General features: G+C 48.1%; 1 protein-coding gene across 1 annotated transcript; it reads left to right on the top strand.

Moving 5' to 3' along the window:
- SARS2 (seryl-tRNA synthetase 2, mitochondrial) lies at positions 1–27,229 on the top strand. Its single transcript, XM_083627474.1, has 16 exons — positions 1–285; positions 1,188–1,283; positions 2,473–2,502; positions 4,584–4,724; positions 7,618–7,672; positions 7,836–7,899; positions 11,622–11,727; positions 14,383–14,430; positions 14,971–15,079; positions 16,579–16,624; positions 18,001–18,088; positions 20,304–20,416; positions 21,814–21,907; positions 23,959–24,051; positions 24,186–24,251; positions 26,628–27,229. Exons 1-16 carry the CDS (start codon positions 16–18, stop codon positions 26,742–26,744), a joined length of 1,536 nt encoding a protein of 511 aa, XP_083483600.1. The 5' UTR covers positions 1–15; the 3' UTR covers positions 26,745–27,229.
- Positions 27,230–27,315: the final 86 nt, after the last annotated feature.

The following is a 27,315-nucleotide window of genomic DNA, read 5'->3' on the forward strand; positions in this document are numbered from 1 at the left end:
ACATGACCGACCATCATGGCGGCGCCCATGAGGCTGTGCCGGGGCCTGGGATTTCGCTCGCGGTTAATGCGCCGGGGGCTTCCGCTGCTGTCCTCGAGGGCGCGGAGCGGCCGCCCGGCGGCGGCGGCCGCTGCTGGGAGAAGCCGGCTGTACGAGCACGCGCGGGGCGGCTGGACGGCGCGCCCGCGGCTGAACTTGGAGGCGCTGAGCGCGCAGCTGGGCGAGGCCGAGCGGGAGCTGGAGACGCGCAAGGGGCCCCTCGGGCCGCGGGACCTGCGCGAGATTGTAAGCGCGGGCCGTGGGTGGGCTCGGCTGGGCGCGCAAGTGCTGTTGCTCCCGCTCTCCTGCGGGCTTAGCAGTAATAATAATAATAATTACTGCCCTCTTAGGTGGCTAACATTGTGTATGCAAGCCGCTTTGCCCTGGCTTTAAAAATGATGCATTCGAGTTTCAGGTTCCACCTGGCTGTCAAGATTAGTAACAGCCTGGTCATGAGTGTCTAAATAAAGGCTCAGTTACAGATAGGTAGTCGTGTTGGTCTGCCATAGTCAAAATTTTTTTCCTTCCAGTAGCACCTTAAAGACCAACTAAGTTAGTTCTTGGTATGAGCTTTCGTGTGCATGCACACTTCTTCAGATACACAGTTGATGGACTTCCATTTCATGCGGCTCAATGTGGTGCCTTCCATAGTTCCAGTTACAGATAGGTAGCCGTGTTGGTCTGCCATAGTCAAAAATTTTTTCCTTCCAGTAGCACCTTAAAGACCAACTAAGTTAGTTCTTGGTATGAGCTTTCGTGTGCATGCACACTTCTTCAGATACACAGATACACTGTGTATCTGAAGAAGTGTGCATGCACACGAAAGCTCATACCAAGAACTAACTTAGTTGGTCTTTAAGGTGCTACTGGAAGGAAAAAATTTTTAAATAAAGGCTGTGAAGCCATGTCAGGGTAAAAGGTAACAGTCCTATGGCTCTCAAAGCATCTGTGTGTCAAGGGAACTGTTTCCAGGTTCTTGCCGTAGCAGCTTAACGTAACTGAAGCTCCATACATTTTCCTTCCATTGTTTTTCAGTCTCCACTTCCAGTACTACCTTCTTCTGTGCATACTTTCTGTTTTTGAATAATCTTGTTAAACTGCTGTTAGGCTGTATCATATTTGTCTTCTTCTTTCCTGATGCCTACTAGGTTGCCACTTGGCAGAGATTAGTCGAGGTGCAAGAAGAAATTGCAGTACTTGAAGCTGAGAAAGAGAAGGTGGCTGAAGAAGTGGGGAATATTGTGGTGAGTCCACATTATAGCAACTATTATGGAGCAACTAAAAGGGACCGGGTGGCGCTGTGGTCTGAACCACAGAGCCTAGGACTTGCCGATCAGAAGGTCGGTGGTTCGAATTCCCGCAACGGGGTGAGCTCCTGTTGCTCGGTCCCTGCTCCTGCCAACCTTGCAGTTCGAAAGCACGTCAAAGTGCAAGTAGATAAATAGGTACAGCTCCGGCGGGAAGGTAAACGGCGTTTCCGTGCGCTGCTCTGGTTCGCCAGAAGCGGCTTAGTCATGCTGGCCACATGACCCGGAAGCAGTACAGTGGTGCCTCGCAAGACAAAATTAATCCGTTCCACGAGTCTCTTCGTCTTGCGGTTTTTTCGTCTTGCGAAGCACGGCTATTAGTGGCTTAGCGGCTATTAGCGGCTTAGCGGCTATTAACGGCTTAGCGGCTATTAACGGCTTAGCGGCTTTAAGAAAAAGGAAACAAACTCGCAAGAACTCGCAAGACGTTTCGTCTTGTGAAGCAAGCCCATAGGGATATTCGTCTTTCGGAACGACTCAAAAAACAGAAAACTCTTTCGTCTTGTGCGTTTTTCGTCTTGCGAGGCATTCGTCTTGCGAGGTACCACTGTACGCCGGCTCCCTCGGCCTATAGAGCAAGATGAGCGCCACAACCCCAGAATCGGTCACAACTGGACTTAATGGTCAGGGGTCCCTTTATCTATGGAACAACTCAGAACCACTGTAGAAGATATGTTTCAATAAATAAAAGAGGAGGAAGGAAAAGCCGGGTGCTCAGGGCTGCCTACCACAAATTCTGGTTTTGTGTTTCCTTTCTTGTTGTTATGTTACAGCCAGAAATTTGGGGGCGGAGAGAGAGAGAGAGAGAGAATATGTGTATATGTATCTTGAGAATCTCCTGCCAACCTAGCAGTTCGAAAGCACGTCAAAGTGCAAGTAGATAAATAGGTACCGCTCTGGCGGGAAGGTAAATGGTGTTTCCGTGCGCTGCTCTGGTTTGCCAGAAGCGGCTTAGTCATGCTGGCCACATGACCCAGAAGCAGTACGCCGGCTCCCTCGGCCTCTAAAGCGAGATGAGCGCCGCAACCCCAGAGTCGGCCACGACTGGACCTAATGGTCAGGGGTCCCTTTACCTTTACCTGTCTTGAGAATAATTCTAACTTGCTCTTTCATCTTCCCTTTCCAGAAAAGCCAAGACAGAAGTACTTTGCAGTCGGTAAGAAAGTTCTTTATCCTTTCCTGCTACCTTAACAATTTAACATTTGTAGCTTTAAAACAGAGAGCAAGTGCTTTCTGGTATGGCAAAGGGTGAAGAATCACTTCTGGCATTTCTTTGCCTACAGATTTGACAACTCTCTCCCAAACTTTTGGCTCGTATAAACTGGTCAGGTCTGTGCCACATTCCTTCTAGTATTTGGGGATATTACTTTCCTTTTTTGGGGAGCTAACAACGGTGCAAGAGATATGACTGCACTGGTGTAAACACTAACCAAGCTTCCAAGCCATTTATTGTTTCCTACCCGTGGCGGCTGTGTTTCAGTTCCACTGCCAGAGACAGTATGCCCTGAATACCAGTGGATCAATTCCATTTTCCAGTAAATAATATAAACCCCCAAGGCATGGCAAAACTGAGGAGATTTCACCCCTCCCAGATCCAAGAATCTGCTGATGTTCTCTGCTGATTCTCCAGAGAGGAGGGGGGCGGTTTCTGCTCTCTACTTATTCCGCTCCAGTCTCACATCAAAGAGAGAGAGAGAGACTGAGTGTTAGAGAGAGATCGTGTGTATAGATAAGGTTGCTGCTAAGAGCAGCTGCAGACACTCAGTGCAGTTCAGCATTTTTGTTTAGACCACATTTAGCTCTGTACATAGTTGTGTATTATAGTTGTAGATAGAATAAAGAAGATATTCTACAGAGCTGCTCTCCGAGTCGTTTATGCTCTGCTATGCTCTGCTGTACTCTGCTGTGCGAGGACTGTCTTCTTGTGGGAGTGAATCCGGTGCTCACAACTCTAAGCTGTGAGTCCACAGCACTTTGACCTGTTCCTGTGAAGAAGGTGGTCTCTGGAAGTGCTACCCAGCTCGCCTAGCCCAGTCGGGGCTGAAGTGGATGAGTCCAGTTGGTGGCACTGGCTCAAGAGCGATGCTGACAAAAACTCCTGCACAGTCAGCTTTGATGGAATTTAAGCAAGCCCCAATCTTGCTTGCAATGTTGGCTTCAAACTCTGTTTTCCCCCATTTTGTAGCGCCTTTTTCTCGCTTCTCAAACTTGAGCAAGAAGCAAACCAACAAAGCAACTGGGTGCACTGTTCTTAAATAGACGGGTACAACTTCTGAACTCTAAATTGGAGCAGAACCGTTGCGACACATTAGCCAAATCTGAGAACTCTTTCGTAGGCTTGAAGTCTGTGTTTGGGACCACTTCACGGCCTAGGACCCTCGTACCTACGGGACCGTCTCTCCCGGTATGCCCTGCGGAGGACCTTAAGGTCCATAAATAGCAACACCCTAGTGGTGCCAGGCCCTAAGGAAGTCAGATTAGCCTCAACCAGAGGCAGGGCCTTTTCAACACTGGCTCCAGCCTGGTGGAACGCTCTGCCTCATGAGACCAGGGCCCTGCAGGATCTGATTTCTTTCCGCAGGGCCTGTAAGACAGAGTTGTTCCGCCTGGCCTTTGGCTTGGAATCAACTTGATCCCCTCCCCCTCTTTCCTTTTTCCTTTCTCCTTCTGTGATGGAACTCCTATTTGGGGACTTCCCTGGCTTTTTTCTGGCCCACGTAGGACCAGTCTGGATAGTTGGCCTTGGTGAAGATTTGACGTTTTCATCCCCAAAAAGTTTTTGATTTGAGTTTCTACTGAAATGAGGCTGCATTTTAATGTTGTATTTTAATCTTGTTTTTAAGTTGTATTTTAATCACTTGTTTTTATACCTGGTGTTAGCTGCCCTGAGCCCGGTCTTGGCTGGGGAGGGCTGGGTATAAATAAAATTTATTTTTATTATGATCACTTGCGTTTGGAACTGCGTTTGGAACCTCTTTTCCCCACGTGGAAATGAGGCAAAGGGCTTTTCCTGTCCAGTTGGCCCGGAAGCTTTTTAGAATCACTAAAATCAAAGCCTCTTGAGGAATCGCGCCAAAATTCTCTTGAGGGAGTTCCCTGTTAACATGTATTTCCTTCCTTTTCTCATCGCTGTTGAAAGACCGGAACTGGGATCCAAATAGCAATAAATACCCTGCTTCTTATTCCCTCCCTGCTTGGGTCTGACAGCATCCTTCTCCTCCTCTCCTTCCCTTTCAGCACCCTGCCTACAATGCGTTGCGGAAGCAGGGAAGGGAGCTCCGCCTTCGTCTCAATGCTTTGCGCCAGCAGGAGCTGGAGCTGGATGAAAAATACTACCTGCGCGCCCTCAGGCTGCCCAACAGGACCCATCCAGATGTGGTAAAAGAGTGTGACATGAGAGGAGCAACCTAGAACACTCGGGGACTCAAATTGAGCATGACTGGGGGCCACTGCCAGGAAGGCCCTGCAGTGCTCTCCAGCTGAGTAGGCTTCCCGGGTCAAGGATATATGCAGCCAAGGGTTTTTCTGCAGATAAAAAGAAGGGGGATGCTTGGATAATGCAGTAACATTTTACTCCATTCCTTCCCTTGCTTGTGGGTGGGGGTGCACACAGAACAGTTTGCACCTTCGTGAGTTTCCCTAGTCACCTTTCACCTGATAGTTGTGGCTGAGTGACTGGCCAGTGCCCAGTCGAGAGGAGGTGCTGGGAAGGAGCTTGAGACCTCCAGCTGGCTAAATGTGTGAGGCTTCAGGCTATGCCCACCCAGTACTCCAACAAGGAGCTGCTGGAGAATATTCCCTGGGGGAAGAGCATGTGTCTCCTCCTCCTTTGTGTGCCCCATAGCCGAGAGCTCCAGAGGGTGGCAGCACGAGAACGGGGCCTTCTCTGCAGTGGCTCCCCATCTGTGGAATGCTCTCTCCAGGGAAGTTCGCCTGAAGCCTTCATTATACACTTTTAGGCGCCAGGCAAAAACATTCCTTTCTATGCAGGCCTGTGGTTGATCTGATTTGCATCCTATGCCTTTTTAAAATGTGTTTTTTGGGGGGAGGCGGCCATTGGGTTGTTGTTTTTATTTTTATTACGTATTTTGTGGTTTGATATCTGGATTTTATTCTGTGAACCGCCCTGAGACCCATGGGTATAGAGTTGTATATGAATTCAATAAATTCAATAAAATAAAAATAAATGAAGAGCGGGTGGTGTGGCACCCAGCAAAGGTAAACTGAATAATAGTAGTAGTAGTAGTAGTAGTAGTAGTAGTAGTAATAATAATAATAATAATAATAATAATAATAATAATAATAATAATTTTTTATTTATACCCAGCCCATCTGACTGGGCTTCCCCGGCCACTCTGGGCGGCTTCCAACAAAATATTAAAATACAGTAATGCGTCAAACATTAAAAGCCTTCAGATGTCTTCTAAAAGTCTGGTAGTTGTTGTTCTCTTTTTTTTTAAATAAATTTTTATTGATTTTCCAACATAAATTAAAACACTTTACAACTAACAATACATAGACAAACAAACATATAAACACGTATAATTTCATAACCTCTTTTTCCTAAACCTTATTTCAATGACTTCCCCATACCTCCCTTTTCTGCATCCCTGTTTTAAACTTTTTCAGCAACCCCTAATTTCAATTACTCATGATTCACTTTCCTTAATCCTTTTTCTCTTACCCAATCATTTATCGCTGCAATTCTGTTTTACATTACCCATGACATTTTAGCACTCATTAATTTTACAACAGTTCTTAAGATAAACTTTAAATTTCTTCCAATCTTCTTCCACCGTCTCTTTTCCTTGGTCGCGGATTCTGCCAGTCATCTCAGCCAGTCCCATATAGTCAATCACCTTCATCTGCCACTCTTCCAGCGTGGGTAGTTCTTGTGTCTTCCAATACTGTGCTAAAAGAACTCTTGCTGCTGTTGTAGCATACATAAAGAACGTCCTATCTTTCCTGGTAGTTGTTGTTCTCTTTGACATCTGGTGGGAGGGCGTTCCACAGGGCGGGTGCCACCACCGAGAAGGCCCTCGGCCTGGTTCCCTGTAACTTCGCTTCTCGCAGGGAGGGAACTGCCAGAAGGCCCTCGGCGCTGGACCTCAGTGTCAGGGCAGAACGATGGGGGTGGAGACGCTCCTTCAGGTATACTGGACCAAGGTTGTATATAGTCCTGTGGTCGTGGCAATATGTGTGCAGGAAGAGAGGGATGTGGGGGCATGGGCACCAAGCCTTTTGACGTACCCCTGCCCATGGAAGCTTCATAGAAGCATAGAATTATAGAGTTGGAAGGGACCCTGGGGGTCATCTAGTCCAACCCCCCTCTTCCATGCAGGAATACGCAGCTGTCCCTTACGGGGATCAAACCAGCAACGTTGGCATTATTAGCACCAGGCTCTAACCAACTGATGGCCCCTTCAAGCTCCTTTGCCTGAAACCAGTAACCGTTCCATGTAAAAGACCCTATGTGGTTAGCTCCTCAGAGCTAGTGTGGTGTTACGGTTAGAGTCAGACTAGGACCTGGGAGGGAAAAAGGAAAGGGAAAGGGACCCCTGACCATTAGGTCCAGTCGTGGCCGACTCCGGGGTTGTGGCGCTCATCTCACAGAGTGTTTGTTGTGGGGGAGGAAGGGAAAGGAGAATGTCAGCCTCTTTGAGACTCCTTCGGGTAGTGATAAAGCAGGATATCAAATCCAAACTCTTCTTCTTCTTCTTCATCTCGCTTTATTGGCCGAGGGAGCCGGCGTACAGCTTCCGGGTCATGTGGCCAGCATGACTAAGCCGCTTCTAGCGAACCAGAGCAGCGCATGGAAACTCCGTTTACCTTCCTGCCGGAGTGGTACCTATTTATCTACTTGCACTTTGAGGTGCTTTCGAACTGCTAGGTTGGCAGGAGCAGGGACCGAGCAATGGGAGCTCACCCCGTCGCGGGGATTCGAACTGCCGACCTTCTGATTGGCAAGTCCTAGGCTCGGTGGTTTAACCCACAGCGCCACCCGCGTCCCACAGGACCTGGGAGACCGGGGTTCAAATCCTTACCTAGGCCATGAAGCTCTCTGGGGAGGGAAAAAACCTTAGGAGCCTAACCTACCTCACAGGGTTGTTGTGTGATAATAAAACGGAGGAAAGGAGCTCTGGGCACCACCTTGAGCTCCTTGGAGGAAAAAGAGGGCTAGAAAATGCAATGGATAATAAGTAAATAATAGGGAGCAGAAATGACTCTGACGCTTCCATGCCTTTAACCTCTGACCTCTTCCTTTCCCCAGCCAATTGGAGATGAGAGCCAAGCGCGGGTGTTGGAGGTTGTTGGTGAAAAGCCAGGTGAGAAAAGATTCCTTTCATCACCACTAGGGGGGGTTACTTGCTTCTTTCCAGGCTGCGCTCGCTTTGTCTTTTTAAAAAATACCTGGATCTGTTAAATTCTTCCTTATTCCTGGTTTAACCTTCATATCCCCCTGTGTTTGTCTTTTCTTTTTTTAAACAGCATTTGACTTCAAGGCGAAAGGGCACCTGGAAATTGGGGAAGACCTGGATATCATAAGGCAAAGGTGTGTATGAGAAATTGGCGGTCTCGTCGCTTCCCATGCAAGGCTTTGTGCTTAAAAGGGACCATTTGGGGGAAAAGGAGACAGTCCTGAATCCCTTTCAAGCACAGAGAAATGAAGCAACAGCTCCACTTGCTGGTAGAGAATGAGAGAGTGCCGTTTACCGTATTTTTCACTCCATAGGGCGCACCGGACCCTAGGGCGCACCTAGTTTTAAGGGGGGGGAATCAAGGGGGGAAATCTTATCCCCCCCCCAGCCCCAAAGAGCAGCGTACAGGCTGTGCGCAACCCCTCCCTTCCCGAGGGGTTGCACGCGGCTATGCCACAAGCCAAGACAGCACTATCTTGGCTTTCTCTTTAGCTGTGCGCAACCTCTCCAGCCGGGAGAGGCTGCGCAGGGCTAAAGAAGCCATAGCCCCGAGCAGCCTCTCCCTGCCGGAGAGGTTGCGTGCGGCTAAGGCACAAGCCAAGGCAGCCAGCGGGATCCATCCCGCTCGCTGTTTTGGCTTCCTCTTTAGCCCCGCGCAAACTTTCCCTGCCGGGAGAAGCTGCGCAGGGCTAAAGAAGCCATAGCCACGTGCAGCCTCTCCCTGCCGGAGGGGCTGTGCATGGCTTTCCCTGAAGCCTGGAGAGCGAGAGGGGTCGGAGCGCTCCCTCTGCGCTTCGGAGGCTTAGCATTGCTTTCGCTGAAGCCAAGGAGCCTGCATTCGCTCCATAGGACGCACACACATTTCCCCTCAATTTTTGGAGGGGAAAAAGTGCGTCCTATAGAGCGAAAAATACAGTACTTTCAATACCATCTGGAAATAATTAAGTTTCCCCCTTCTTCCCTTAGTCAGTGCCACTAATATTCTCTAGGCAGCTGCCTCTTCCTAGGGAGAAGTTCATGGCTCAATGGTAGAGGATCTGCCTAGCGTGCAGAAGGTCTCAGGTTCAATCCCAGTGGCATCTGGGAAAGGTAGAACTGCAAATGTCTCTAATCTGTCGCCTCAGAGATCTGCTTAATAATAATAATAATAATAATAATAATAATAATAATAATAAATTTTATTTATACCCCGCCCTCCTCGGCCAGAGCTGGGCTTAGGGTGGCTAACACCAATAAAATTACAGTAAAAATATAATAGGGAGAAAAGAGGGGGGGCAATTTAAAATACAGGTTAAAATGCAATTTAAAATGCAGCTTCATTTTAAAGTAGCCGATAAATCAAGACCATAAGGGGAGGGAAACATAAGGGTCAGACTGAGTCCAAACCAAAGGCTAGGCGGAACAGCTCTGTCTTGCAGGCCCTACGGAAAGATGTCAAGTCCCGCAGGGCCCTGGTCTCTTGTGACAGAGTGTTCCACCAAGCCGGGGCCAGTGTTGAAAAGGCCCTGGCCCTAGTTGAAACCAAGATATTATGGGCTGTCCCGTAAATCCGCTGGATGAAATAGCGGAAGAACGTTGCCTCAGGAGAGTGAGGAACATTCTAAGGGACAATTCACACCCTGGCCGGCACGTTCTTGATCTCCTGCCCCCGGGCAGAAAATATAGAAGCATGATTAGTCGCACCAACAGGGTAAAGAACAGCTTCTATCCTGGGCTGTTAGGCTGCTGGATGAGAAGATAACAACAGGGCAACTGAGTTTGGGGTTTGGTGGGTGTGCGTCAGTAAACGAGGGGAATTAAGACTAAGAGAGCTGAGTGGGGGGTGCTCGTGTAATCTCACTGTATACAAGTTGTACAATTGACAATAAAGTACCGTATTTTTCGCCCTATAGGACGCATTTTCCCCCCTCCAAAAATGAAGGGGAAATGTGTGTGTGTGTCCTATGGGGCGAATGCAGGCTCCTTGGCTTCAGCGATAGCAACGCGAAGCCTCTGAAGCCTGCGCTCTGGAGGCTTCACGTTGCTTTCGCTGAAGCCAGGAGAGCCTGCTCTTTGAGGCTGGCGGTGGGGGAAAGCAGCGCTTCCCCCCATCGCCAGCCCCAGAGGATTGGGGGGCAGCGGGAAGGCGCGCGACACCTTCCCGCTACTCTCCGACCTGGTTTGGAGGCTGGCGGTGGGGGAAAGCAGCACTTCGCCCCACCACCAGCCCCACAATCTGGGTCGAAAAGCCCGCAGGAGCCGCGCAGCCTTTAAAGAGTGCGCTGCTCTTGGGGGCTTTTCCCCAAGGAGGGAGAAGGGACTGACCGGCCGAGTCAGTCTCTTCTCCCTCCTGTGGGCTTTTGCGGGAGGTGGGGGAATTCCCCCACCTCCTGCAAAAGCAGGGAGAAGGTCTTGGAGTAGCGCACAGGCTGCGTGCAGCCTGTCCGCTGCTCCCAGAGCTGGGGGGGGGGATCATATTTTTCTCCTTGATTTCCCCCCCTGAAAACTAGGTGCGCCCTATAGGGCAAAAAATACGGTATTTCAATTTAGCTGGATACAACCCCACGTAAACAGGCTCTGAGGCCTGGAATAAATTGCCCCATTGTTGCAGCCACCAGCTCCCTAAAAAATTGGAGGAATTGCGTTTGTGCGAAGGCAAGCAGAGGAGCGAGGGAGCAAACAAGACTTAGACAAATTGCCTAATGCCCTGATGGAGGGACAGGGTGCTAAATATGATTCAGGCAGGACAAAGGGTGCCTTTGGTCTCTGAGTGGATATTTCCAGAATTTGCAGGCACCCATTAGCTGATTGGAAGCCCTTCTCCTTCCCACACAGGGATGAATATTTGATGGGTGGCCTTTGAGATGAGCTGTTTGGCCCCAGGGCCTTTTCCAGTAGCAGGCTGCTTCCCACCCACCCCCCGCCCCCGTGATCTGTTTCACAAAGCTCCCTCTGAGCCTTGGGCCAAAGCTAAGAGCCTCTCCTGTCACGAAAGGAAGCCTGCCATTGACTAAATGCGTTCGTCATGAAATTGGCACTCTTAACGTGGCCGTGGGGCCATGTTTCCTGGAGAGCGTTGTCCTCCTTGGTGCAACTGGATATTGGGAACATGGCAGGGAAAGGACCACAGCTCAAAGGTCGAGCACCTGCCTTGCAAGCAGAGAGTTCAATCCCCAGTACCTCCAGGGAAGAGCGCAAAAGAGACATTTGTTGCAACAGGGCTCTTTAATCCAGTTTGTGCAAATCTAAGTTTCTGGTGATGGAATGGCTCCCTGCAAAATAGTGACAGTCTGGGGGTAGCTAGTGACTCCTGAAGCTCTTGGCTGTTGACAGGGCTTAAAAGGCCAGCTCGCCCAGCCTGCCCTCCCCCAAGCAGGTGTTGGGATGTGTCCAAGGGAACGGGGGCAGTTCGCTGGCCCCCAGCTGGCTCCAGCCCACTGGCCGGCATCCGGGCAAATTCAGGTCCTTGGAACAGCATCAAAACAGCGGCACACAGTTTCAGAAGCCTTCAGAAGCTTGAACACACCTTAACCAGCAGAGTGAATAACACGCAACAGAAGTGGCAGACAGAGGCATATGTAAAGCATATTTTACAAGCAGTTTATTCAGCATAGTTCAGGACAAAGAAAAACATGTCTGCTCTCTTTCATGTCCAAGAGCAGGAAGCAAAAGCAAAAGCTATACACAATGGAAGTTCCCAGCAGGCTGTGTTGGAATGTAAACACATGTGACAGACAACAATCCACATATCTGTTCCTCTTAGGGTGGAACGGAACATCAATATCCTAACAGCAGGGTGACCCACATTAGCAGATCAAGCCCTACCTCCCTGGGAAGCTCCTCAATGCCTCCTTCTTTCCTCCCCTCTGTTCCGCAGGCGCCTGTCCCACATCTCGGGCTACCGGTCATTCTACCTCCGTGGGGCAGGAGCAATGTTGCAGCAAGCCTTGGTGCAGTTCACTTTCAACAAGCTGCTGAAAAAGGTACCGAACGGTCTTTTTTGGGGGGGGGTACCCTGTGGAGCGGATGTGGGTGGCGCTGTGGGTTAAACCACAGAGCCTATGGCTTGCCGATCAGAAGGTCGGCGGTTTGAATCCCCGTGATGGGGTGAGCTCCCGTTGCTCGGTCCCTGCTCCTGCCAACCTAGCAGTTCGAAAGCACCTCAAAGTGCAAGTAGATAAATAGGTACCGCTCTGGCGGGAAGGTAAACGGCCTTTCCGTGCGCTGCTCTGGTTCGCTAGAAGCGGCTTAGTCATGCTGGCCACATGACCTGGAAGCTGTACGCCGGCTCCCTCGGCCAATAAAGCGAGATGAGCGCCGCAACCCCAGAGTCGGCCACGACTGGACCTAATGGTCAGGGGGTCCCTTTACCTTTACCTTTACCCTGTGAAGCAGAGTGTCCTGATCCACTGGGCCAGAGGAGGGCTTGTGGGGGGGGGGTGCAGGGATGCCAAAAAAGGACTTCAAAAGCGACGGAGTGATTGGTTCTAGTGCTTTATTAAAAAAAAGGTGTGGACTTACTGCAAATCAGCCTGCCAGGTCTCCCAGCCTTTACAGTACAGTGGTACCTCGGGTTACATACGCTTCAGGTTACATACGCTTCAGGTTACAGACTCCGCTAACCCAAAAATAGTACCCTGGGTTAAGAACTTTGCTTCAGGATGAGAACAGAAATCGCGTGGCAGCAGCAGGAGGCCCCATTAGCTAAAGTGGTGCTTCAGGTTAAGAACAGTTTCAGGTTAAGAACGGACCTCCAGAACTAATTAAGTTCTTAACCCGAGGTACTACTGTGCATGGCTTACTAGCTGAACATGTGAAAAGGATCTAGGGGTTTTGGTGGACCACAAGCTGAACATAAGTCAGCAGTGTGATGCAGTAGCAAAAAACCCTGAATGCTATTCTAGGCTGCATCAACAGAAGTATAGTGTCCAGATCAAGGGAAGTAATAAAGGTAAAGGGACCCCTGACCATTAGGCCCAGTCGTGGCCGACTCTGGGGTTGCGGTGCTCATCTCGCTTTAGGGGCCGAGGGAGCCGGCGTACAGCTTCCGGGTCATGTGGCCAGCATGACTAAACCGCTTCTGGCGAACCAGAGTAGTGCACGGAAACGCCGTTTACCTTCCCGCTGGAGCGGTACCTATTTATTTACTTGCACTTTGACATGCTTTCGATCTGCTAGGTTGGCAGGAGCAGGGACCGAGCAACAGGAGCTCACCCCATCGCGGGGATTCGAAGCGCCGACCTTCTGATCGGCAAGTCCTAGGCTCTGTGGTTTAACCCACAGCGCCACCTGCATGCCACTAAGGGAAGTAATAGGACCACTCTATTCTGCCTTGGTCAGAGCACACTTGGAATACTGTGTCCAGTTCTGAACACCACAATTTAAGAAGGAAGTTGACAAGCTGGAAGGTGTGCAGAGGAGGGCAACCAAGATGATCAAGGGTCTGGAAACCAAGCCTGATGAGGAATGGTTGAAGGAGCTGGGTTTGTGTAGCCTGGAGAAGAGGAGAGTGAGAGGGGGTAGGATAGCCAAATATCTCAAGGGCTGTCACACGGAAGAGGGAACAAGCTTGTTTTCTCCTGCTCTGGAGAGTAAAACTTGAACCAATGGCTTCAAGTTGCAAGAAAGGAGATTCCGACCAAACATACAGAAAAACTTTCTGACCGTAAGGGCTGTTCAAATGTGAAACAGACTCTCCTTGGAGGTTTTTAAACAGAGGTTGGGTGGCCATCTGCCATGGATGCTTTTAGCTGAGATTCCTGCATTACAGAGGGTTGGACTAGATGACTTTGGTGATACCTTCCAACTCTTAGGATTCTCTGATTTCCTTCCTCTACAATGTCATATATTAGATTTACAAACCAGTTGTTCCTTCTTGGGATCTCCTAACAGTCGAGGCGTAACCCATCTGGGCTAAGTAATTCTAAAAACGTGAACTGAATAACGCAGAAAGTGTTGTGCTGGATCAGACCAAATTCTGTCTTGTCCAAGAGTTGTTTCCCAAAATGTCCTGTCATCTCACCATTGGCCCAGCTGTGGGCAAAGGCCTCTCTTGTACGACCCCTTCTCTGCGTGAGGAGAAAAGATGTGAGAACCAGGCATGGGGCAGTGTCCTGTTCTTGACGTTCCCCTTGTCTTGCCCTCTCTCTTTAGGACAGGAGGGGGCAATTTCTCCTTTTGCCGATACCTTCTCAGGGGGTGAGTGGTGGGACGCGGGTGGCGCTGTGGGTTAAACCACAGAGCCTAGGACTTGCCGATCAGAAGGTTGGCGGTTCGAATCCCCGCAACGGGGTGAGCTCCTGTTGCTCAGTCCCTGCTCCTGCCAACCTAGCAGTTTGAAAGCACGTCAAAGTGCAAGTAGATAAATAGGTACCACTCCGGCGGGAAGGTAAACGGCATTTCCATGCGCTGCTCTGGTTCGCCAGAAGTGGCTTAGTCATGCTGGCCACATGACCCAGAAGCTGTACACCGGCTCCCTCGGCCAATAAAGCGAGATGAGTGCCGCAACCCCAGAGTCGGCCACGACTAGACCTAATGGTCAGGGGTCCCTTTACCTTTACCTTCTTAGGGGGTCCCTGGGAGCCAGGCACCCAAAAATGGTTCCTACAGCTCTTCATCCTCTTCCTTTCCTCCCACAGGGCTTTATCCCTATGACTGTTCCGGATCTGCTGAAAGGAGCCGTCTTTGTAAGTAGCCTCACTCCCACAAAAAAAATATTCATGGTCAGGTTACCAGATTTTTTTTCCAATGAATCCGGGGACACTTTTCAACTTTAGTAGGAATGATAGGATTTTGTCAGGGGACTGGTTTGTAAATCCGGGGACTTTCCCCGGGAAACGGGGACGTCTGATAACTTTAGAGCCTGCTTCATATGGAGGCAGGTCTTTGGTCCATCTAGTTCAGAATAATAATAATAATTTATTATTTATACCCTGCCCATCTGGCTGGGCTTCCCCAGCCACTCTGGGTGGCTTCCAAGAAAATATTAAAATACCGTAATGCATCAAACATTAAAAGCTTCCCTAAACAGGGCTGCCTTCAGATGTCTTCTAAAAGTCTGGTAGTTGTTGTTCTCTTTGACATCTGGTGGGAGGGAGTTCCACAGGGCGGGCACTTTCCCGTTGTTGCTGGATTGCAGCTGCTAGCATATCTGACCACTGGGCATGCTGGCTGGACCTGATGGGAGCTCTGTAGACTCACCCACCCTCTCTCCTCCTGCTTCCCAGGAAGGTTGCGGCATGCCCCCAGAAGCCAGCTCCTCTCTGCTGTACAACATAGACCCTTCTCGCTTTGAAGACCTGAGCCTGGCAGGCACGTCCGAGGTTGGCATCGCAGGTATGGCAAAAGGGTGGAGCTCTGGCCTCTAGATTTCCTTTCAGGAAAGTCCTCCTCAATGGAGTACTGGGAGAGAACTTTCTTATGCTCCAGAGAAGGTTTATTGGCCTTCCCCATCTTTACATCCCCAGATGTTGTTGAACTGTAACTCCCATCATTTCTGGCCATGCTTGTTCCTTCATTGTTCATGCCGCTTTTCACTCACACCAATCACAAAGCGGCTCACAAGCAAAAAAAATCGCAAATGGAAGTCATTAAAACTGCAGTTGTGATATAAGGGATTGGTATTTTGACTAGAGCGTAATTGAAGTTTATAAGATTTTGGAACGCAGAAACAAAGTAACTCATCAAACCATCAATTCTAGCACGCAGGGGGCCGCCTACACTGTATAATTTGGCATCAATGATTTGTATTATTAACTGTATTATAATTTGGCATTGTTATAATGAGGCTATTATTGTATTGTTGCAATTGAAAATTAATAAAAATTATTCTCAAAAGAAAAAATAGCAACGACATAACAGAACGTCACAATTGCAGCATAAGCCGTATAAAATAATTAACAAATTGTCTGCGAAACAATTACAAATCATCGGTAAAAGAGCCACATTCTATAAAACACTTACAGGGATCTCCACCTGGGTACTGCGCATAACCATGAAATCACGTATAGCGGGGAACACCCTCCAAACCCTTGGAAACTCTTGAAAAACCTTTTTTTAGAAAATTCACCAAACTCCATCCCAATCGCTCCCTCCATACCTCCTTTCTCAAACTTCTCAACTCTCCATGGGCCTCAAAGGTCGGTGCAAAGGTTCCTGGGATGACAGTTGCCAAGGCCGCTTTCCCCCTCGTTTTGTGCCATTTTTGCAGATTCCCTTCTCTTTCCAGGCCTTCAGTCAATTTTAAATTGATTAAATCAATTTAATTATTTGCTGACATGGTGTGTATACATGGTCACGTGTAAAAGTGGAGAGTAGGACTGAGCGATATATCGATACATCGTCCAAGACCACTTAGAAGTCCATATCATGATATTGGCTTCATAGTTTTTGATCTGGCAAAATCATGTTGTGAATCATGGTATGTGTGTATGTTATGCAAAAATCGCAATGTGGGAAAAACCGTGAAGCCAGGCAGTGCCTTTGCAAAGCTCCATCTTTCTTTCAGACATCACAATATCCCAGTCTATCACAATGTTTAGCTGGTGATATATCGTGATGTTGAAAACCAGGTATCGTCCAGCCCTAGTGGGGAGACACTTGTATTAACAAAGCTCTGCTCTTATCTCCAAAAGAGAGAGAGAGAGGCAGGCTGCACATAAAATGTAGAAACAAAACTCTTTTGAAACATTATTTTTAGTTCCTTCTTCATCCCTGCTTGCATAATGTACGTTAGCAGGACGGGGTTGGCGAGAGTGTCCGGGGCAAAGGAATTAAGGAATCGTGCCCCAATTTCTTCACTCAAATCCATTCCCACCGCCTTCTCTTCCTACTAGGGTACTTCATGGATCATGCGGTGAATCTGAAAGACACCCCCGTGAGGTGAGAAACTTTCTGCCCACCTTGTCAATGCGTTCAGGTGCCGCTGTGCACATGTTCAGAACGGTAAAGGTAAAGGGACCCCTGACCATTAGGTCCAGTCGTGACCGACTCTGGGGTTGCGGCGCTCATCTCGCTTTATTGGCCGAGGGAGCCAGCGTACAGCTTCCGGGTCATGTGGCCAGCATGACTAAGCCGCTTCTGGCGAACCAGAGCAGCGCACGGAAACGCCGTTTACCTTCCCGCCGGAGCGGTACCTATTTATCCACTTGCACTTTGACGTGCTTTCGAACTGCTAGGTTGGCAGGAGCAGGGACTGAGCAACGGGAGCTCACCCCGTCGCGGGGATTTGAACCACCAACCTTCTGATTGGCAAGTCCTTGGCTCTGTGGTTTAACCCACAGTGCCACCCGTGTCCCGTTCAGAACGTTAGGTAAAGGTAAAGGGACCCCTGACCATTAGGTCCAGTCATGCCGACTCTGGGGTTGCGGCGCCCATCTCGCTTTATTGGCCGAGGGAGCCGGCGTACAGCTTCCGGGTCATGTGGCCAGCAGGACTAAGCCGCTTCTGGCGAACCAGAGCAGCACACCGAAACGCCATTTACCTTCCCGCTGGAGTGGTTCCCACCAAAGCCCAGAATACAGTTCGTACAGCATCATTGCTACATCACTGACATGTCACATAAGGGGAGGGGTTAACCTTGGCCAACATGTCCAGACAAGTCCTTGGTACAAGATTAGCATAAGCAGAAATGGCAGGGCAAGACTCAGGTATAAGATTAGCATAGACAAATATGTCTTTAGTACCCACCACCCAAAAGTACAATAGAAGTTCCTTTGCATGTCTGGATCCTGAGGCGAGTCAGGTGATGAGATTTGGCTTCCTTTGGCTAACAATGAGCCCAGCAATTGTCACCTCTGGGAACTTCCTGGAGTCCATTTGCAAGGGAAAAATAGCTTTGGAATGGAGGAAACTGGGGAAGGAGATGATTTTATATTATTTTTTAAGCTAGGTAACTTCCCTGAGCTGTCAAGTTGAAAGGATACATTCAGGCATAATATTTGTAAGTTAAAGATGTGCCCCCAGTGGCGTAGCGTGGGTTGTCAGCACCCGGGGCAAGGCAAGTAATTTGCACCCCTAACCCGTGGATTTGCGCCCCCTAACCCTAACCCCCAGATGTTGCGCCCGGTGCGGCCGGCCCCCCCTGCACCCCCCACGCTACGCCACTGTGTGCCCCCACCCCCGGTAATTTCCGCAACACTGCCCTCCCGTGGAATTGCGATGTGCACCCACCCACAGACCCCTCTGCCCTCCTCTGCCCAATTCCTCTTGACCACTGACCTCACCAGCCCTTCTGTCTCTTCTTCCGCCTCGGCCAGGACAGTGTGTGTCAGCACGTGCTACAGGGCGGAAACAGAAACTCGCCATGAGTCGTGGGGACTGTATCGAGTGCACCAGTTCACCAAGGTGAGGATGACGTGCGCTCGAGGTGTGGCGCCGTTGGAGGTGGGGAGAAGGGACAAGGTCTGAAGCACAGGCCTCGGTCCTGTATACCTGAAGGAGCATCTCCACCCCCATCGTTTGGCCTGAGGTCCAGCTCCGAGGGCCTTTTGGCAGTTCCCTCCCTGCGAGAAGTGAGGTTACAGGGAACCAGGCAGAGGGCCTTCTCGGTGGTGGCGCCCGCCCTGTGGAACGCCCTCCCTTCAGATGTCAGGGAAATAAGCAGCTATCCTATTTTTAAAAGACATCTGAAGGAAGCCTTGTTTAGGGAAGTTTTTAATATTTAATGCTGTATTGTTTTTAACACTCGATTGGAAGCCACCCAGAGTGGCTGGGGAGACTTAGCCAGATAGGCGGGGTATATTATTATTATTATTATTATTATTATTATTATTATTATTATTATTATTATTATTATTATTTAGGCACTGACCCGGGCTTCAGCAAGCTGGGGGTCCCAGGTGCCTTCAGACCATCCTCTTAGTCCAGGGTTCCACCTGCCATTATCTCTCAGGCTGCACCTAACATTGGGCTCCCGGTCTTCTGCCTTGCCAGTCCCAATCAGAACCACCCACCATGGACAATAGCTGGGTTACTGTTGTAAGACAACCTATCTGACTTTTATTTATTTATTTTTTTTAAAGGTACTTATTGAGATTTTACAAAAACATAAGTTTACAAAATAGAAAAAAAGTCACATAGAAAGAAAAGGATACAAAAAAGAAAACATAGAAAAATACATAAAAGAGAAAAAAGAAGAATAAAAATACAAAATACAAAAAACAAATAGATAAAAATTAAAAAACAAATCCGTTTTTAGTAACTTTAAACTCGTTAGCTTGTTTCCTTGGCCTCCTCACACCTCCCCTTTTTGTATTCCCATTTAAATAATCAAATCAGTAAATCCTTACCCTCTTTCGTTAACTCTATATACAACCTATCTGACTTTTAAAAGATATCTGAAGGCAGCTCTGTACAGTGAAGTTTTTAATGTTGAAAGCTGTATTGTGTTTTTAATATTCGGTTGGGAGCTGCCCAGAGTGGCTGGGGAAACCCAGGCAGATGGGCGGGGTATAAATATTATTATTATATTATTATTATTATAATTATTATTGGTGCATCCTGAGATTTTTTGGGGTGGGGTGGAGCAGGATAGAGCTCAATGAGAAATTTGATACCTTAACAGATGCTAATGGCACATCAAGCGTGTTGTTCAGTTCGACGCAAGCACAGCAAATGCATGGGATCTGTTAATCGGACTCCTCCCAAGGCTCTCTTGCTTTTCGCTTCAAACGATGCAAGTTTCTAGTCCTCAGCACTGCAAAGATAGCCCGTTCTCATTGAAAAAGCAGAAAGCCAGAGGGCCCAGGTGACATTAGCTTTCCTGCTGGGATGTGTGGGCTTCAGCATTTGTAAGAGGCATGCAAAGTTTACATGGGGCCTTGGAATGCTTCCTGCAGGGTTTGGGTTATGTTGGGCTCCCTCCGCTGCTTCAGCACAGAAAGTGGAGAGGTGGTGTTGTGTAGTGGTTAGAGTGCTGAACTAGGACCTGGGAGAGACCTGAGTTCGAATCCCAACTTGCCCTGGAGCTCTGTGGGTGAGACCTTAGGCCAACCAGTCACTCTCAGCCTAACCTACCTCTCACGATTGTCGTGGGGATTCATTGGGAAGGGGGAGAAACGTGTCTTCCTTTTCTTCTCCCTTCCCTCTTCTCCTGCAGTTACTCTTTCCTCTCCCTTTGGCTAACAGATCTCGATAGATAGATAGATAGATAGATAGATAGATAGATAGATAGATAATTTATTACTGTCGGAGACCAGCTTATAAAACACAATTGGGGGTACAGTCACAGAAGGAAAACAAACAATTAAAACAATGTACAACAATAAATTTAAAAACAATGTACAGCAATAAACTACTGCAGGGAGCTGATCCAGAGTCACTCATAGAACAGAGTTTGGGGATTTTCTTAATGAACTAGTTTGAGTTGGGAGATGGTCTGCGCCTACAGATCTGTATACAGAATCTGGCGACCATCCGGGTTGTCTTCTGATCTTTGCCTAATAGGAAAAGGTCGAATTTTTGCTTTTCCGGGAGGTCAGCGAGCCTCACCAGTAGGGGATCAATGCCTCTTCATAAAAGGGACATCTCTATAATCATACACTCTCTCTCCACAATCCAGGTGGAAATGTTTGGGGTCACTGCCAACGAGACTGGGTTTGAAAGCGAGGCCTTGCTGGACGAATTCCTGGCCGTGCAGAAAGAAATCTTCTCTGAGCTGGGACTGCACTACAAGTAGGGAGTCGCGCAAGAGCTGGGGGGGGTGGCTGAGGGACCCCTGCTCGCCGTTGGCTGCTGGGGACGTGGGTGTGTGATCGTTGAGGAGGGGGAAAGAGGGCTGCTAGGCCAGCCAGCAGAGACATGTCTGGTTGCATCCCGAACCCACCTTAGAGGGTATACTTAGGCATGTTTAGAATACAGTACTAACAAAGCAACGTCCAGGGAACATCAGAATGCTGCAGCACAATTGCTGACAGGAGCGAGAACTCGCCAGCCTATCACACCCGTGCCCAGAGACCTGCGCTGGCTGCTGATTTGCTGCCAGGCCCAATTCAAGGTGTTACTATTAGCGCATAAAGCTTTTAACAGCTCAGTACAGTTTACAGTGGTACCTCGGGTTACAGACGCTTCAGTTTACAGACCCCGCTAACCCAGAAATAGTACCTCGGGTTAAGAACTTTGCTTCAGGATGAGAACAGAAATTGTGCTCCGGCGGCACGGCAGCAGCGGGAGGCCCCATTAGTTAAAGTGGTGCTTCAGGTTAAGAACGAATTAAGTTCTTAACCCGAGGTACCACTGTACCTACAAGATGCTCAGAAAGTTGAGGTCATTTTAATCTGTTTCTGTACAGCGGTACCTCGGGTTAAGTACATAATTCGTTCCGGAGGTCCGTAATTAACCTGAAACTGTTCTTAACCTGAAGCACCACTTTAGCTAATGGGGCCTCCTGCTGCTGCTGCCACGCCGCCGGAGCACAATTTCTGTTCTCATCCTGAAGCAAAGTTCTTAACCTGAAGCAATATTTCTGGGTTAGCGGAGTGTAACCTGAAGCGTATGTAACCCGAGGTACCACTGTATTTTAACTTTTCTGTGCTTTAAACTATTGCAACTTTTTCTTGAGTTTGCTGTTTTATCTTTTGTAAATGGCTTTGACGGTTTGCTTTCAGTCCAGCGGTGTATGAGTTCTACAAAATAAGGCCCCAAAAAGGTAATCTCACTTATTTACCGTATTTTTCGCTCTATAAGACGCACCAGACCACAAGACGCATCTAGTTTTTGGAGGACGAAAACAAGAAAAAATATATTCTGAATCTCAGAAGCCAGAACAGCAAGAGAGATCGCTGCGCAGCGAAAGCCACAATCCCTCTTGCTGTTCTGGCTTCTGGGATAGCTGCGCAGCCTGCATTCGCTCCATAAGACGCACACACATTTCCCCTTACTTTTTAGGAGGGGAAAAGTGAGTCTTATAGAGCAAAAAATACGGTACTTAGCAATCCTCAGGCAGCAAGACCTGGATAGAGAAGGCCAATCAGGTTCCTGAGCCTATGCCTTCCGGCCAAGGTGGCGGCAGGGCGTGCCCAACTTTCATGGCCGCCGTTACGCATCTGATCCCGATTTCTCTTTACCGATAGGGTCCTGGATATGCCCACACAGGAACTGGGCCTACCTGCATACAGGAAATTCGACATTGAGGCCTGGATGCCAGGCCGGGATAAGTATGGAGAGGTGAGTGGCGGAAGAGTCCGCTCTCTCCTGAATCTCTCTTTTTTTAAAAAAGAAATGTTTATTAAGATTTTACAAAAACAGATATACAAAAACACATAATAAGAAAAGCAAAAAAAATAAGAGTAAACACACACACAAAAAACAAAAAATTAAAAACAATTCTTTTTCATAATTTAAAACTCATTTGCTTGTTTCTTTAACTTCCTCACACCTCCCCTTCTTGTATTCCCATTTAAATAATCAAATCAGCAAATCCTTACCCTCTTTTGTTTATCTTATCTCTATAACTTAACATTTTATAGCTCAGTATTTTCATCCATTATCAATTCATTTTTGCATATTCTTATTAACTTTGTTACAAATACCACTTATTTCCAATCCAACATCATTTTTTTAATCCAACATCATTCGCTCGCTCCTGAATCTCTAGCCCAAGGGCCAACCCAACCCCAAAGTGGAAGAAGCCCTGGGGAGAGTCCGATAGATTCTTCTCAATCTCCTTCTGCAGAGAAGTGGCGCAGAAGGGTGAGAAGAACATGGGAATGTAGGAAATCGGACTGTGGATCCGTCTAGTTTAAGATTGTCGTCCCAGTCTAGAGACTTCCCCTCCCTCCCTCTCCTGCAAAACTCTCCCCCTTTAATTCTGACAGTGGTGGGTCCACCAAGAGGGTCCTATTCCCCCTTTGACCATACCAAAATCCGACTCTCTCTTTTTTTAGTTTTTTACTTATACTTTTCAAAATTTATACATTTCATTAATTTTACAATCCATTTCACATTTCAAAACTTCCCTCTCTTTTCTGCGGTTCCTTAAATTTACTTTTTCATATCTCCTGCATATCCAAATTCATTTAACTTACAAATTTAATTATCTACTGTAAATATATACTCTTATAAAGCTGCAGGTTATTGCAATAACCCTGCTAATGTTTTTTATCTGTTTACAATTTGTCTGTAAATATTCAATGAACCATTTCCATTCTTTTATAAAAAGTTGGTTATCTTGATTTCTTATTCTTCTGGTAAGTGTCGCCATTTCTGCATATTCCATAAGTTTTTGTATCCATTCTTCCTTTGCTTCTTTCCAATTTTGGGCGAGTAGCATTCTTGCCGCTGTAGTAGCATACATAAATAAATTTCTATACAATTTAGGTAGTTCTGTCCCTATAATTACCAAAAGGAAAGCTTCAGGGTTGCTGTTTTTTTATAAAAGTTGTTTTGAACATCCTTTTCAATTCATTGTATATCATTTGATGATGACAAAATCTGACTCTCCTATCTACAATCATTTCTGAGATCTGCCCCAAGGACTCCCAACACAATTTCTGCCTTGGCCATTTATGTAACAGCAAACCCCTGAGCAGTGGTTACATATCCTTATGACCACTGCTCCTTGTGCATTTTGCTAATCTATGGGTTGTGCTGAAGAAGATTCCAGCAAAACAGTCAGATTATCCAGGATCACTGTCCTACGTTGTTATTCTCTTACTACTTCGGCACTATGGAAAAAATTTTTTTACCACTTAGCCCACAGGATAGCATCTATTACAGTGGTACCTTGGGTTACATACGCTTCAGGTTACATATGCTTCAGGTTACAGACTCTGCTAAACCAGAAATAGTACCTCAGGTTAAGAACTTTGCTTCAGGATAAGAACAGAATTCATGCTCTGGCGGCACGGCAGCAGCAGGAGGCCCCATTAGCTAAAGTGGTGCTTCAGGTTAAGAACAGTTTCAGGTTAAGAAGGGACCTCCAGAACGAATTAAGTACTTAACCCGAGGTACCACTGTACTTTGTTTCAACTATAGACTTATTATACTTTTACAGACTTTCAAAGATTGACAGACGTGTGTTCATTTGATTCCAAATATACTAGAGAATTTACAAGTGTACACATTTTGTTTTGTTTTTTGTTGTACTAAATTATGTATATTATGCAATAAGAATTGCAGCGCTATCTAGTATACTGGTCATCGTGTTGCTTGTGTTGTTTGTTTTGATTTGTTGTTTGTTGGCCAGTTATGTGACTGCCCTTCATTTCCCCTGCTAGATCTCCAGTGCCTCTAACTGCACAGACTACCAGAGCCGCCGGCTGAACATCATGTACTACAACCAGGAAGGCCGCCTGTCTTATGCGCACACGGTAAGCTGGGCCTGTGGCCTGAGATACAGGGATGAGTGGAGAGAAGGAGAGGCCAGGTGTCGATAACCTGTGCTCTTTTTGCTCCTTAACCTGGGGGCCTCCAGCGTCTCAGCACAACTGTCTGTTCTTTGCAGGTCAACGGCACAGCCTGCGCTGTTCCCCGGATGCTCATTGCCCTCCTGGAATCCAACCAGCGCAAGGTTCGTTGCCAGCATAATCATCATCATCATCTGTTATTTATAACCCGCTCATCTGGCTGGGTTTCCCCAGCCACTCTGGGCGGCTCCCAACAGAATATTAAAAACACGATAAAACATCAAACATTAAAAACTTCCCTAAACAGGGCTGCCTTCAGATGTCTTCTAAAAGTCAGAGAGTTGTTTCTCTCCTTGACATCTGATGGGAGGGCGTTCCACAGGGCGGGCGCCACCACCCAGAAGGCCCTCTGCTGGTTCCCTGCAAACTCACTTCTTGCAGGGAGGGAACCGCCAGAAGACCCTCAGAGCTGGCCCTCAGTGTCCGGGCTGGACGATGGGGGTGGAGACGCTCCTTCAGATATACTGGGCCTTTGAGGCCGTTTAGGGCTTTAAAGGTCAGCACCAACACTTTGAACTGGGCTCGGAAACGTACTGGGAGCCAGTGTAGGTCTTTCAAGACTGGTGTTATATGGTCTTGGGGGCCACTCCCAGTCCCCAGTCTAGCTGCTGCATTTTTGATTAATTGTAGTTTCCAGGTCACCTTCAAAGGCAGCCCCACATAGAGCGTGTTGCAGTAGTCCAAGTGGGAGATAACTAGAGCATGCTCCACTTTAGGCTGGGCTCTGTGCACGGCATCAGGGCCCCACCTCCAGCCCAGAGGCAATGTCCATCTGCTTTGTGGGGGGGGGGGAGGCGGACCCCTCAAATATTTTATTGCAGGGTCCAGAGGAACCTCAGTCCCTAGGAGTTGGCTCCTGTGGATTGTTCCAAGAGATCTATAGCTCCCATCCACTCCAGGGCTGATGGGGATTTTTAGGGGCTAGGAGCTGCCATACCCTGTTAGAAACAAGTTTGAGTTACAGATAGGTAGCCGTGTTGGTCTGCCATAGTCAAAACAAAAAAAAAAATTTTTTTCTTCCAGTAGCACCTTAAAGACCAACTAAGTTAGTTCTTGGTATGAGCTTTCGTGTGCATGCACACTTCTTCAGATACACTGAAACAGAAGTTGCCAGATCCTTCTATATAGTGAGAAGGTGGGGAGGGGTATTACTCAGCAGGGTGGTGGGAATGGGTGATTGGCAGATGAGCCTGTTGACGACTCTTAACGACTGGACAATGACAGTTCTCTTTCTCAAGCTCTGGGAGGAAGACCTTTCATTGCCTACAGACAGCCACCCAATCTTAAACAACTCCTAACCCACAATAATACTACAACCAGACGTAACACGGACACTGGCACCAGAGCCTGCAATAAACCCAGATGCCAACTTTGCTGCCACATACACCCGGATAACACCATTACTGGCCCCAACAACATTACACATACCATCTCGGGACTATTCAATTGCTCATCGTCTAACATTGTATATGCCATCAAATGCCAACAGTGTCCCTCAGCTCTCTATATTGGACAAACAGGCCAAACCTTACGCCAAATAATAAACGGACATAAATCGGACATCAAGAATCACAAGACAGAGAAACCAGTAGGAGAACACTTCAATCTCCCAGGACATTCTATACAAGATCTCAAAGTAGCTGTATTACTACAAAGGAATTTCAGAAATAGACTGGAAAGAGAAGCTGCTGAATTGCAACTCATTACCAAACTTAAAACCATGGAGAGACCTGGTCTGAACAAAGACATTGGATTCTTATCTCATTATACATGACAAAGCCATTTTTCACCTTCTCACCCCTTGCTTTTTCCTGTAAGACCTATTGCAGTCGTTAAGAGTCGTCAACAGGCTCATCTCAGCTATCTGCCAACCACCCATTCCCACCACCCTTCTGAGTAATACCCCTCCCCACCTTCTCACTATATAGAAGGATCTGGCAACTTCTGTTTCAGTGTATCTGAAGAAGTGTGCATGCACACGAAAGCTCATACCAAGTACTAACTTAGTTGGTCTTTAAGGTGCTACTGGAAGAAATTTTTTTTTTTTTGTAGAAACAAGTTTGGTGTTGGTTTCATTTGACGCTGTGTTGTTACAGTCATACCTCGGGTTACAGACGCTCCAGGTTGCGTTTTTTTCGGGTTATGGACTGCTGAAACCCAGAAGTACCAGAACGGGTTACTTCTGGGTTTCGGCGATCATGCACGCGCAGAAGCGCTAAATCGCACTTTGCACATGCGCAGAAGCACCAAATCGCAACCCGCGCGTGCCGCAGACACGCCGCTGCAGGTTGAGAACGTGCATCCCGCACAGATCACGTTCGCAACCCGAGCGTCCACTGTATTCTTGTTATTTATTGAATTTATAGACCGCCCTATACCCGGAGGTCTCAGGGCGGTTCGCAGAACGTTGCGCAGAGGGCAGAAGGTGGCCGGCACAGGGTCCTCAAACCCCCTCCTCAGCCTTTGTCCCTCCTCTGTAGGATGGCAGCGTTCGGGTACCAGACGTCCTCCAGCCACTGATGGGCACAGAGATCATCGGCAAGCCCAGCTACACTCCGTTGAAATACATCGGCCCAAACCAGCCCAAAAGACATTGAACACCCCCCCACCCCAAATCCTGGGGTGCCTTGGAAAATCTGAGATGATCAAGAAGTCCAGAGACCCAGGAGAGGAAGGAAGGAAGAGCGCTTGAATAGTGACGCTGCCTTGTGGGTGACTTTGGGTTGGGGGGGCCTGAAATGCCAGCGAGGTGACCTTTACCCCCAATTGGGCACTGTGGAGGGAGAGAGCTCACCTCTTCAGGGTAGAGGGGAATATGAGCTGTCCTTCCCAAGGTGATCTTCATGGACCCAGAGTGCTTCCGGAAAATGCTGGCTGTGAAGTCCCAACATGTGACGGGAATCCCTTTTGCCCTTCCCTGGAGATCTTGCCATTTTCCCATCAGCCAGACTCCAGTTAGCAGCTTCCTCTCTTGTCTTAACCTCTATTGTATTTCGTTGGTGGGGAAGCGGGGTACATTGATCAGAACCGTCGACGGAGCAGAGAAGACATTCGCCCAATAAAAATCACTAACCAAAACGTCTGTTGGCTTCTAGCAGTGATGGTTTTTGCATGCTGCGTCCCCCGGGATGCAAGTGGCGCTGTGGGTTAAACCACAGAGCCTAGGAC

This window comes from Podarcis filfolensis, assembly GCF_964270895.1.
Source record: "Podarcis filfolensis genome assembly, chromosome: 8".
Lineage (NCBI taxonomy): Eukaryota > Metazoa > Chordata > Lepidosauria > Squamata > Lacertidae > Podarcis > Podarcis filfolensis.

Coding starts and splice junctions, on each gene's coding strand:
- SARS2 (XM_083627474.1), top strand. CDS start 16: ATGGCGGCGCCCATGAGGCTGTGCCGGGGCCTGGGATTTCGCTCGCGG. Junction 7,673..7,835: donor GGTTGTTGGTGAAAAGCCAG/GTGAGAAAAGAT, acceptor TTTTTTAAACAG/CATTTGACTTCAAGGCGAAA. Junction 20,417..21,813: donor GAGCTGGGACTGCACTACAA/GTAGGGAGTCGC, acceptor CTTTACCGATAG/GGTCCTGGATATGCCCACAC.